At 36.8% G+C, this 13,628-nt stretch overlaps 1 protein-coding gene across 1 annotated transcript; it reads right to left on the reverse strand.

Annotated features, from left to right (window-relative positions):
* Positions 1-1,502: 1,502 nt before the first annotated feature.
* LOC116538384 (olfactory receptor 6K2) lies at positions 1,503-7,309 on the reverse strand. Its single transcript, XM_032260754.1, has one exon. It carries the CDS (start codon positions 5,286-5,288, stop codon positions 4,338-4,340), a length of 951 nt encoding a protein of 316 aa, XP_032116645.1. The 5' UTR covers positions 5,289-7,309; the 3' UTR covers positions 1,503-4,337.
* Between the last annotated feature and the right edge of the window lie 6,319 nt (positions 7,310-13,628).

The raw sequence follows: 13,628 nt of genomic DNA on the forward strand, positions 1-13,628 counted from the left end.
AGCATATAATAAGGATCGTAATGACTAATACCTAGTCCGGAAAATCATTATATGGCTCAATTTAGGTGGCAGACTAAAAAGCACTTCGCATGTAAGTCTACGTAGTAAAGTAATTATTATTGGAAACTGATTTGAATAATGACAACTGCATATATTTATGCACTTAAATTTATACATTGAATCATTCAATTTTGAAAATCAGAATGTAAATGACATGGATCTGATATGGGATAATTTCTCATAAAGCTAACCACTTATGTCTTAAAGTATAATTTTGCAATGTATCATTAGCATATCTTACATAAAATTGCTTCATGCTCCTGTCCACTAATAATCACCTCTGATTACAGCAACCCTGAAGAGTATTATCTCAGCCTAAATTATCAGAAGCTTTACACAACAAGCATATTTGGTGACATGGTCCCACTCAGGGAAATAAAAAGAGCTCAGTGAAAGAATATAATTTCTCATTTGAGTAGAGGCAAGCAGAAAACAAAGCCAAGTGTGGAACTAAACGTATCATTGCCTTCAAGGTCATGACTAAACTATGAAGTTTAATTACTATATTTATGGTACTAGATTCTCAATATATTAATGAAAGCCCTATTTAACATCTAGGTCCTGTCAGTCATAGAAATCTAAGTGGATTACTTGTTGTATAGCTTTATTTTACTATTACAAACCGTCTCCATGGCCATGTGCTGTGACTCATGCCTGTAATCCCAGCACTTTGGCAGGCTGAAGCAGGAGGATGACTTAAGGTCAGGAGTTCGAGACCAGCCTGGGCAGCATGGTGAAACTCCATCTCTACTAAAAAAAAAAAAAAAAAACATTAGCCAGGCAAAAGTTATGGTGGTGAACACCTGACCTGTAATCCCAGCTACTCAAGAGACTGAGGCATGAGGTTTGCTTGAACCCAGGGAGGCTGAGGTTGCAGTGAGCAGAGATCATGCCACTGCACTTCAGTCTGAGGGACAGGGCAAGATTCTGGTTTTTTTTTTTTTTTTTTTTTTTTTTTTTAACGTTTCTAAGTGCAAATATACTATACATGTTATCTTTAAGCATCCTCTCCCCAATGCTTGCCATTCTCTGTTGAATAATATGGGAATGGTCTGAGTTTCCCTTTCTATAATGTATAGCTTCGAGAGATAAAGACTGTCTATAATTATTCATTTACCCATCCAGAAAACTATTATAGAGAGTTTCTATGGACAAAGCATTCTAGTAAGCATTGGAAATGTGGAGATGAATAAGGTAAGATACCCTCTTTAAAGTAGTATACAGATTAGAGAGAGATAAGATACATAAACTGTGACATAATAAAGTATAAAAGTCATGCCAAATAGAGGGTCCAAACAATGTGTTATAGAAACAGAGAAATGTGTGTTTACTGCAGTATGAATAGGCTGTAGAGGACATCATGGGATAGACAATATTTTATGCCTCTTTCTGGATTAAAAAAATAATAAACCAAGGACCTGTGTATGGTTGTATCCTAAATCAACCTCTGAGGACATTGACTAAGTCCACAGAGATAATAAGAATGACTAAACATCATTTACTACCTCTACACCAAAAAAGGAAGCACAGCAGCAACAAACACACTGAAAAGGTTAATGTAAGTATTTCAGTAAATATTCTTTGCTAATGAAGAGGTGTGTATTTGGTCTTATCTGACATGACGTGTGAATATCATTGATTGGAGCATGTGCTTTTTTATTGCTTCCTTTATCTCTTTATTCTTCAGACTACAGCTAATTGTATTGAAGAATGGTGACAGCACTGCAAACATTAGGCTGATGTTTGTGTCCCAGAAAAAAGGAGTACTTGGCAGAGAAGAGCAGGTACCTCAGGGCTACACTTCCAGAAAAGATTAAGAAAACAGCAACATGGGAAGCACAGGTAGAAAATGCCTTTTGGCATCCATCAGCAGAGCAGTTTCTTAGGATTGCTGCAATAATCTGGACATAAGCCAAAGTCACCAGCATTATAGCTGTATGATCTCCACAGCATGTACAATGTCCACAAGCTTGATTAATACAACTGTGCCAGTGTCCACACATGTTAGATTCAGGTAAATGAGCAGGAGGATAAAAAACAAAAGCCCACCCTCCTGCAAGCAAGGAAAGCCAGTGAATACACATTCAATCACTGCTGTCTGATTCTTATTTATCATCTTCTCAGCTGTGAGGCAAAAAAGAATAAAAGAGGCTCTAGTTTAGAAAACTAATTGGATATGCAATTTATTACATTTTTGTTTGCTTATTCAAATATTTAGCAAGTGCTTACTATGTTCCATGTACTGTATAATATGCTAGAATAAAGAGTCACCATTTTAAAAGCCAATATTCCAAATACATAAATTGCTGCATTTGTCATAGCCAGCCACATCATGAGATGCACCTCTGGTAGAGGTGACAACTGGGTGAAACGGACTCCATGAGGGTTCTTACCTTTGGTGGTTTAATCCTCTAGTTTGTGCTAGTTGGCCTCCTGCCAGGAGGTGCCACTTTGCAGAGAACATCAGTTGTAAAAATTTGATTAGTAAGTGCAGTGCAATTTTAGGTAAAATAAGTATATTTAAAGTTATCAGGGAATAAGTTAGCAGCTTCTGTCCTCTGCAAGCCAGAAGGCACGTGTTTCCTTAATCCCATGTATTCACTAAGAGCAAATTTACAAGGTAAGAGGAACATCATCAACACACAATGAACTTTTTTTTTTCCATTTTATTTTCTCTTGTTTTTCCCTCAGCTTGGATTTTTTTTATTACATGCATGAACGCACACACACAGAACTAGTAAAATTACTTTAATGTTTATAATTTAAAATGAAGGTATGTTTAATCACAGAAGGATTTAAGGCAGGGTAATAAAGCAACCAGATTTAAGTTGTAAGAATAGCTCAGTTTGCAGTGGAGAAAGAAGCTTGAAGTTGAGAAAGTATGGCTGTAAGACAGGTAGTGTTAGCTATATTAATTTTTAGGGATATTGATAATATTTAGGAAACTATTATTTATTACAAAACTTAAAAGTAGAGAGGACAGAAAAAATGGTGTGACCCTTTCACATAACGGAGCTTTATGTGTATCAGCTCTGTAACAATATTGCACTTACAATAGCATAAATTAGTCAATCAATTAGAAAAATAATGACATTTTTCATGTCATTTGAAGAACATTAAAAATATGCGGCTTAAACTCAGTGATACTTCTTGCATTTCTTTTTCCCTCGTCCTCCTGTTCTTAAACTAAGAAGTATCCTCTGAAGCCTTTCTTTTACCCAAACCCCTGCACCCACGATCAACAGCTTTTCTCTGATTATTCTTCTCTTCTGTATCCCAGACTTTTATTTGATAGCATTAACCCTTTTTATATGATCTCTCCTTAACTTTTGCCTTTCTGTTTGATTTTAAAATATCATGAGATTTAGGGTTAAAAGTAATGAAAGTGCTGCGGCACAAAGCGGGGGAATTCACACTGACAGCTATAGGATTTGTCTTGGCAGGCTAGAGAAGGGTGAAAATTTATTAACATTTGCTCAGTAATAAGCTTTATCCTATTCTGACTGAATCGTGAGCCCTGGAGAAAAAAATCACTTTTTATGAAGCAGGTATGATATGAAGACTCAGCAAGAGAAAGAAGCATCGATGAGGTAGGATAAAAAAGAGTTCATAATCCTAAAAGCCAAAGGAGAGCACTTGAAAGAGCCATTGCCTAATACAATTGATCGATTGTCTAGAAAATCAGAATGCAGCATGGTGGTATGTTGGTTTATTCATTCAACAAATAATTTTTATGTTTATTAATATGTACAATGCATTTGATCACAGTGAATGCAACATCTGGGCTTTTTATTTATCATGAAAAACTGATTATTTAATAAGTAACTTAATTAAATTGCTTACTGATTAATACTTGGATAATCAATTTAAAAATTTGAGTCATTCTTCAACTGTAGAAGCTGGAGGCACCACGGATAAAACCTAGTCTTTTTAAAGGATACTTTTAAAATTATCATGTCTTACAGACAAATATTTTGATTGCTTTAAAATTAAAGTGAATGTTTATGCAGAACATTTCAACAAAATCAATTCACTTTAAATAACTTGAGTGGCAGAAAGTTTAATAAAGTCAGATTGAAAAATATGTCTAGTTGAATAAAGATTAAAGAGAAGCTATTGACTTTAGCTATTAGCGAAAATTTTTTTTGGTGAGCGTTGGGAAACCAGTTTCAATAAAAGGCTGACAGAAAAAGACAGACGGTTGATAGCTGAAGGTGAAGAGGATCCAGCAACTATACAGAATCTCAGCTAAGATATCTTACCTGAGGTCCCTGGTCTTACCAAAAAAAAAAAGTCTTAGCTTGACCTATGTGCTTTTTTAGAGCGTCTTTTATTTCTTTATTCCTCAGGCTATAGATAATGGGGTTGAAGAAGGGAGACAAAACTGCAAAGGCCAGGGCAATGGCTGTATCCCAGAACAAGGAGTAGGTGGCAGAGAAGCGCAGGTACATGAGAGCCACACTGCCAAAGAAGAGCAAAAAGACAATGAGGTGAGAGACACACGTGGAAAATGCTTTGCGGCGGCCTCCAGCTGAACGAATCCGTAAAATTACAGCCATGATACCAATGTAGGACATGAAGATGAGCATCACAGCTGTAATAATTTCCACTGCATGGATGACATCCACTACCTGAATCATGACGATGGCTCGTGTGTCTGTGCAGGCCAGGCGCAGCACTGGGAGGAAGTCACAGAAGATATGCTCAAGGTGATTCGAACCACAAAATGGCAGTGTAGAGATCCAGACAATCTCAGGAAGGGGTGTGGTAAAGCCACAAACACAGCAACTTAAAGTCAGTTGGGCACATAGCTTGGGGGTCATGATAGTGGGATAATGAAGAGGGCTGCAGATAGCCAGGTAGCGGTCAAAGGCCATAGCTGTCAAGAGACACACCTCACTGATGCCGGTAGAATGGAAGAAATACATCTGCAAGAGACAACCATTGAAGGAAATGCTCCTTCTCTCACTAAGCAGGCTAGAGAGCATCTTTGGGATTGTGGCTGTGGTATACCAAATCTCCAGGAAAGAAAGAGCACTGATAAAAACATACATGGGAGTGTGCAGGTGAATATTCAGATGGACCACTGTGAGGATGATCAGGTTTCCAACAACAATGAAAGCATAGATGAAGAGCAATGGAACAAAGCAGACAACGGACTTAATCCAGGAATAGGGGAAAGCAGAGAAGATAAACTCCTGAGCAATGGTTCGATTGGGGCTCTCCATCTCCAAGCTGGAAGTGAGAGTTTCAGTTTCCAGCGCACTCAAGGCTTCCAGGAGGCATCGACTATTGGTTAAAGAAATACACTTATAAGAAGTCAGCCTCTGGATAGAGTCCTGTAATGGGGATATAAAGGGAGACAAGGAAGAAGGATATGGTCCAAATTCCACAGTTACTTACAACTTAAGTTGTCGTGTGGAAAAAAAAAATCAGAAAACACAGTCAATATTTTGGATGTGAGATTCTCAAATATTAACATGCATCAAAATCACCAGGAGGACTTGTTAAAACTCAGATTGCTGGTCCTCATAATGAGAGTTTGTTCCTAATCTATAGTTCTGAGGTAGGGCCCAAGAATGTTCATTTCTAACAAATTGTCAGGCAATGGTGGTGCTGCTGGTCAGGGGACCATATTTTAAAACCATTGTGTTTAGGCAATCATAGAATTAGACAAGGCATTCAAGGAATCACAAATAATTAAGACGACATTCTTTCCCATATTTAAATCTTATCTTCCCACACTGTTCCAAAATTTTTTTTTCTCAAGCTCCCAGTTTATTGGATTCTTGGCATATGATTTGAATGGCATATTTTTTATAATAAAGACAAAGCCATTACTGGTGAATTCTTTCAACCCTCTTACTTTCTCTGATAACTCTCTCTCTCTTTGTATGTATATTCTTAATCATAATTCGGAGAATATTTGGAGAAGAAAAGCTATAGAAATAATCATAAGTTATTTTACCTTCTTTTAAAAGATGGTCCATTCTATCTCCTTTGCTTCCTTCTTTTCTACATCTTCTTGGTCAGGAGATCTTGAAGGGATTTTGTACCAGAAGGCTTTGGTCAAATGAAGTAATTCATAAAAACTAACTATATTAATAAACAAATGCTTAATATAGTTATACAACTGCTCTGGTACAACTGAATGGGGTAGTTGGAAGGGCAGAGCTGCAGTGCCCTGTAGAATACAATTTAAACTGCACACATTATAGGATATTGCCCTATTAATTTATTCTCCTTTCAGAATGATTTGTTTTACTCTCTATCTCTTCTGCAATTAAACATGCACATTTCTTCTTATCTTGGGACAAAATGCTGTTTCTATTCAGATTATTTCCCTCCTTTGTGACAACTGCATTATTTCTCTAATTTATAAAAGGTATTTATTCTATTCATTCTTCTTTGAATCTGTTTGAATAATTTATCCACCCTCAACTTCCCATATCTCTCTTTTAAGGTATACCAGCAACTTTCTGACTGAAATGTAATGGTCTCCCTCTGTCTTCATTACCACTAGCTTCCAAAGATCAATTGTCCAATGCGTGATCTCTCTCCTTTTTTCCCTATTTGATGTCGAACTATCCTGGTTTTCCTCATTGATTAATTTTTTTTATCCCAAGTATAAAGATAAACCCAAATTTTGTCATCATTTGATCTTTTCTCTATATTTCCTTTCATACAGAAGAATCTATTCTTTCAAGGTCTTATTTATTCAAGATTATTTATCAACTTGTATTGGCCTTCTATTCTCCATAATTATTATGACTCCAGAATTTCTTGTTTTTGATATCTCTCATAAGCTCCACATTTTTTTCAGGACTCTTACTTAGAAACCTCACTTTGACCCAAGCGTACATCCTTACCTATTATAGGCTGTTAAATTGTGTCCCCTGAACATTTATAGATTGAATTTGTAACCCCCAGTATCTCAGAATGTGACTGTACTTGGACATACAGTAAAGAGGTGACAAAGTTCAAATAAGGAAATTAGGATGGCCCTTAATTCAATAGAACTAGTGTCCTTATAATAAGAGGAAATTTAGACACAGTTTCGGAGGGAGAACCATATGAAGTCTCAGTGAGAAAACAGCCACCTACTCAAAGTCAAGAAGAAAGGAATCAAAAGAAAGCAACCCTGCTGAAAACTCAATCTCAGACTTCTAGTCTTCAGAATTGTGAGAAATTAAATTTCTGTTGTTTAAACCACCCACTCTGTAGTTCTTCTTATGGCAACCCTCGCAAACAAATACAACACCCTTACCCTCAGCACTAAACCAGATTCTCTCACTGACTTTTAAAGTTTTTGTCCACCTGGATAGCAACTGTACTCATTTTATGTCTATTATTCCTTATACTCTAAAACCAAATTAATCATCAAGGTCTGTCTCATTTATTTATTTTTTACTATATCTCTAGTATCTTTTACTCCACTCTCTTTATCCTAATTGAATGCCCAGTCATAGTGTGTACACTATTGCAATGAGTTTCCAGAAATTTCTGCATCCAGTCTTAGTTTTGGCTACCCAAGCCTCCATTCTCTAAAAGTCAGCTTTGTGAAGCATTAGTTTCCTCTTGTGACTCTCCTCTCAAATCTATACTTAAGTATCATTTTCTCATCATTTTCTTCATCCAAATTGGCCCTTCTTTGTAAGTGAAACAATCTCAAATCCTCTAGGGTAACTCTTTCCTAATCGCTGAATCAGGAAATAATAAATCCCTTTTAATGTCTGGCAATGATCGTCTTGCTTTCCATATGCTTTAGGAAATGGAAATTTATTAATAACTTCCTATTTATATTAGCTATGCATGCATTTATTACTTGATTATGTGACTACATTCCATCAAACTCCTATTTCTTTTTACACATAAAAGAGAGCATCATCTTCCTTTAACATGATCCTAAAATTGATTTGTTGTTATTTTCTGCAGAAAATAGAGAGACCTTGTCTCCTGTTGCTATGGAAACTTGCAAATTATCTATCCAGTTTAGCAAAACTGTTATTTCAAACATGTAACATATGTTTTTCTGGTCTCTGAACATTCCTAAAAGGAATCTCTCCTTCCTCTCCTTTCCTCTCTAATTTCTGAATTTCTGCCTCCATTTTTCTTAATTTCTACATGTTCTTTTCTAGTTTTAACAAGCGTGTGTTTGTGTGTGTGTGTGTGTGTGTGTGCGCGCATATAGAGATGAGTGTGTGTGTTATATAAATATTCCTATAAAAGTATTTTTCTTTTTAAGTGTTCTTGAATTTTTACATACTCGTGATTTTTCCATAAGTCTTGATGTCTCTAAAAGCAGTCACCACATCAAACTATGGCCCTCAGAATAGGGTTTACAAATTGAATCAGGCTATGAGTTCAAGAAGGTGGCTTCTGAGCAGACCAAGACCTATTCCCTAGTCTTTTGAAGAATTGCAATTATGACAAAGAAATAATGAGGAAGATTTAAAACAAAAAGAAATAGATTCAACTTTACCTGTTGAACACCATCTACATGCAAAACTGAGTAATAATAAGTCTAGCACAAATGTCAATGGTATTAAATGCCCAACATATAACTGGAAATCTCACCTGATTTCTGCAAAATTTATTTCTGAAATATTTCAGAAGTCAATCACAATGCTGATTTGTGGTTTTAAAGATATCCTTTGAGCTTTGACCCTATTTGAATCCCACCCATTTCCTAGGACATTTAGTAACTGAAATCTTTACACTTTGTATTAACGTGCCCTATAATACTCTTTCCTAAGACGTCCTCACTCAAAACCTTCCCAACAGCTATTCTCAACATCTGTAGGCCTATTTGGACATCCATTTTTACACAGTTGTGTTATTCTTCCTCTAATTATTTGTTAACAAACTTGCTGCCATTGGGTTATGGAATTAAAATAAACATAGATGAAGACTATCTTTTCTACCCTGATATGGGGTATATAAAGCTACTAAGACCAACTTTCTTTGCTCTTCTGCCATGTTTCTGCCCTGAGTCCCTCAAGATGAATTTCCTTTATTCAGTGATATATAGCTCTGATTCTTTCCGTAGAATTCTTCTCTCTCTTTCCTTCTCCTCTCTGTCTTTATCTCCTTCTATCTCTTTTTCCCTCTGCATGTGTGTATGTGGATATCCTTTCCTAAGCATAACTAGAATGAGAAAATAAACTCTCTTGGGAATTCTACACAGATGACTCAAGATGTAAGTAGGAAAACAACTATCCCTATAATGGCTCTAATTGGGTAAAGCAGTTTAGGCTGGTAATTAGGGAAACCCTAGTCCCAGGGAACTCCGATTTACAGAGCTGTAGACATCAGAATAAATATTCTTTTTAAAAACTTCTTTTTTCTGTGGTATTTTTTGTTGGCTTGAATTTTTTATTTTTTTTTATTTTTCTGAGACAGAGTTTCACTCTTGTTACCCAGGCTGGAGTGCAATGGCGCGATCTCGGCTCACCGCAACCTCCGCCTCCTGGGTTCAGGCAATTCTTCTGCCTCAGCCTTCTCAGTAGCTGGGGTTACAGGCACGTGCCACCATGCCCAGCTAATGTTTTGTATTTTTAGTAGAGACAGGGTTTCACCATGTTGACCAGGATGGTCTCGATCTCTTGACTTCATGATCCACCCGCCTCGGCCTCCCAAAGTGCTGGGATTACAGGCGTGAGCCACTGCGCCCGGCCAGCTTGAATTTTTAATGAATCAAAATGCTAAATAAAATCCGTGACCAGACCTGAAGGATGCTCATACAGTAGAGGGAAGGAGATAACGAAAGGAGGGAGCTAGACTTACACCCTGTTTGTTTCCAGTCCTTTCCCCCACCTTAGAAAAAACTGTTGGTCCTCCACATGTTCCATCTACTAGTTCCTATTGAAATTTGGGGCCAATATTTTATCTAATAGTGTTGGTTTTCTCTTGTTTTACCTTCTTTATGCACAGAGGTCAGAGACATTTCTAGGCAGAGAATGACAGGCAGGGAAGTCTCCCAAGACTAAAGCAAATTAACAGCATTGTGTGCCAGTCCCATCAAAATTGTTTTCACTTTCTTTCATTTATTCATTAACATTTTGAGAATAAAAAGATTAATATGATTTGATTCCCTTTTTTTTTTTTTTTGAGACAGAGTTTCACTCTTGTTACCCAGGCTGGAGTGCAATGGCACGATCTCGGCTCACCGCAACCTCCGCCTCCTGGGTTCAGGCAATTCTCCTGCCTCAGCCTCCTGAGTAGCTGGGATTACAGGCACACGCCACCATGCCCAGCTGAATTTTTGTATTTTTAGTAGAGACGGGGTTTCACCATGTTGACCAGGATGGTCTCGATCTCTTGACCTCTTGATCCACCCGCCTCGGCCTCCCAAAGTGCTGGGGTTACAGGCGTGAGCCACCGCGCCCGGCCTTGATTCCCTTTTAAATAAAATCAATATCTAATATAGAATATAGAAATGCTAACAAATTAGTATTTCACAAAATGTTACTCTCCCAAGTAGATTTCAAAACAAAGTCCTGGAAGGGGGCAATTAATTGTCCCTCATTAATTCAGAGGTAGCTTGATCAAAAATAACTACATCTGAAAGAACATAGCTTCCTAGGATCCCCGACCTGGAAATCGTGAGATGAAGATCCAATTTCAGCTCTGTTCAACTCCCGAAGAATATCCTTTTATGTGGGTAAGGATCAGAAGAATGAAAAGCAGAAGGCCTTCCTACAGGCGCTGGTGTCAGTAGGGTGTGTGCTCCCTTCCTGTGCTCTGCAGAGCTGTCTCTGAGCAGGTGCTGTCTTCGGAAATCAGAATCTGACAGATCTTACCTTTCATTTTAGGAACGAAGTTCCCTGTTTTCCTTTTCCAGCCCCTCTTTTCTCTCTCTACTGATTTTTAACACCGTTAACACGTTTCTTACATAAAATTCACAGTCGAGGTCCTAATGTGCGGGATGTGTTCATTTTTAATCAAAAATATCTGTTATTCAAACCAAACAAACACACACACAACTATGTTCAGGAATATGACTCTTCCTATGCTTTCCTCCTGTTAGTGTTTTTCATGTGTGCTTTGGATGGGAAAGGGAAAAGTAAATGGGTGAATTTCTGTGAAATTTTTGTACTTGAGATGAGGAGGGGGCCATCAACATAATGAAGACAGCTATGCAATGAATTAATCAAAAGGGTCTGGCAATCCACAGGTAATATGGATAAGAAGAGTTGAAGATCAAAGACCAGTGGTTACAGACACCTTCAGAAAACATTATTTGTTGACAAAAAGAAAACTAGGCATCAGGAAGAGAAGCATCACACACAGGGGGCAGTTGGGGGGGGTGTAGGTTAGAGACAGCAGAAGGTGGGGAGGGATAACATGGGGAGAAATGCCAGATATAGTATGCACCTAAAGTTAAATTAATCAATTAATTAAAGAAAACTAGGCAAACTAAGTCGTTATACAGATGACCTTAATAATAAAAGATAACATTTATTAAATACTTACTATGGGTCAGGAACTGTACATACTATGTAAACTCATTTAAGAACTATGATTACACCAATTTTGTAAATGAGAATACTGTGGTATAGAGAGGTTAAGAATCCTGCCCAGTGACACATAACTAGTAAGCATTAGAATTAGAGTTCAACTCTAGAAGTTTAATGTCATAGCCTCTGCTATTCTTTACTGCCCTTGCCTCTGTTATTTGAACCGTGTCTTTTTTTTTTTTTTTTTGACAGAAGAGTGGCTACTGGGCTAAAACTATTGCTTTAGCTGCGTGCTCCTAGTCACAGAGAATGTTTCAAGAAAACCTACTCTCTGTCCCATGAGGGAGAAATGATTAACTACTTTCTTCTACCTGAAGAACGGTAATAAGAAGTATTTTACTTTTTCTGGAATTTTAATAGCATTGGATAAAAAAGAATAAAATATGGGATGCTCAGTAATCTGGAAAACAGCGGCGTGGTCCTTTGAAAGTAGGCAAATGTGGATGCTCTTGTAGGCTTTACAGCTCTTTAATTGTAATTGCTGACATTGTTTAAAAGGTGTCTCTAGGGCCGGGCGCGGTGGCTCAAGCCTGTAATCCCAGCACTTTGGGAGGCCGAGGCGGGTGGATCACGAGGTCAAGAGATCGAGACCATCCTGGTCAACATGGTGAAACCCCGTCTCTACTAAAAATACAAAAAATTAGCTGGGCATGGTGGCGCGTGCCTGTAATCCCAGCTACTCAGGAGGCTGAGGCAGGAGAATTGCCTGAACCCGGGAGGCAGAGGTTGCGGTGAGCCGAGATCGCGCCATTGCACTCCAGCCTGGGTAACAAGAGCGAAACCCCATCCCAAAAAAAAAAAAAAAAAAAAAAAAAGGTGTCTCTAGAGGAAGCTTGACATGAATTTAACTCATAGGTTATAAAGAGAATACCATAGATTATTCTTATCGATTAAAAGGGCTTTTAACGTCTGTGAGTAAAACACATTAAAATGATTTTACATGTTTTGTTATAATCTACTTTTTCATTGTCTAATATATTAATCTCATATAAGCACATGGCTACTTAATAGAACAGACTTTTTCAGGGGTCTGTCCCAAGTGCCAATCTCATTCTAGCTTTTATGGAATGATATAGTAATTAAAGATGCAATTGCATATTGAAAGCCTTAAAATGTTTTTACAATGCTTTAAAGCCTAGAAGTAATGACATTTATTTAGTAAGTTATGTATTCCTGAGTATAAATGTGATTGAATAGACATTTGATAATATTTTTAAGGTTCACATAACTTATAAGAGTTTTTTTAATCAATTCAAATTATATGTATTAATTATTTGAAGAAAAAACATTTAAAAAGAATTCCTTCATTTTTTATGGACATATCAATTTTATAAGTTTATTTTTAATTGCAACATCTATGTTTCTATTGTCATTTATTATTTTATATTTTGTTCCAGAATTTTTTTAATGTAGCCATGCTTTGAGCCCTGAAGACAGTACCTTCTCTTAAATTTATCCTGCCCATGATATGGAGTAAGCTCTTTTTCAAAAAGCTCTAGTTTCCTGGGATAACATGGGGAGAAATGCCAGATATAGTATGCACCTAAAGTTAAATAAATAAATTTTTAAAAAAATAAAAAATAAATAAAATTTCAAGAAAAATAACTATTAGTAACTCAAATAAACTTTTTAGGAAAATAAATGACATTTTTTTGTCCTTTGAGTATTATTTATATGAGGATAGCTAGAAATGTATTTTTCCTAAATTATGCTTTACATTGACAATTTCAACTGCATGCTAACATTGTTTTTCAACATACAGTGTTTAGTAATTCTGTCATTAAACTATATTTTACACGTACATCAGTTAGGCACGATCTTAGCTTATTTAATTCCTGATTTAAAATACTATTCTCCTGGACTTTTCCTTATGGTTACAAAGTAAAACTCTAAGTTTCAGGCATCACTTCCACATTCAGGGCAGAATGTTGTATGTTTGGGAGGCAAGAGCAAAAGCTAGCCCCAAAACCCTAGTAGATTTCTGCCTGTATCATAATGGAAAGAACTCATTTACAAAGGTGAACAAAGAGTATTGGTTTGAATATGGTT

This window comes from Sapajus apella, unplaced genomic scaffold (assembly GCF_009761245.1).
Source record: "Sapajus apella isolate SASKATOON/1434 unplaced genomic scaffold, GSC_monkey_1.0 scaffold119, whole genome shotgun sequence".
Classification (NCBI taxonomy): Eukaryota; Metazoa; Chordata; class Mammalia; order Primates; family Cebidae; genus Sapajus; species Sapajus apella.

Excerpts from the sequence above, each read along its gene's own strand:
- LOC116538384 (XM_032260754.1), bottom strand. The coding sequence starts at position 5,288 with ATGGAGAGCCCCAATCGAACCATTGCTCAGGAGTTTATCTTCTCTGCT.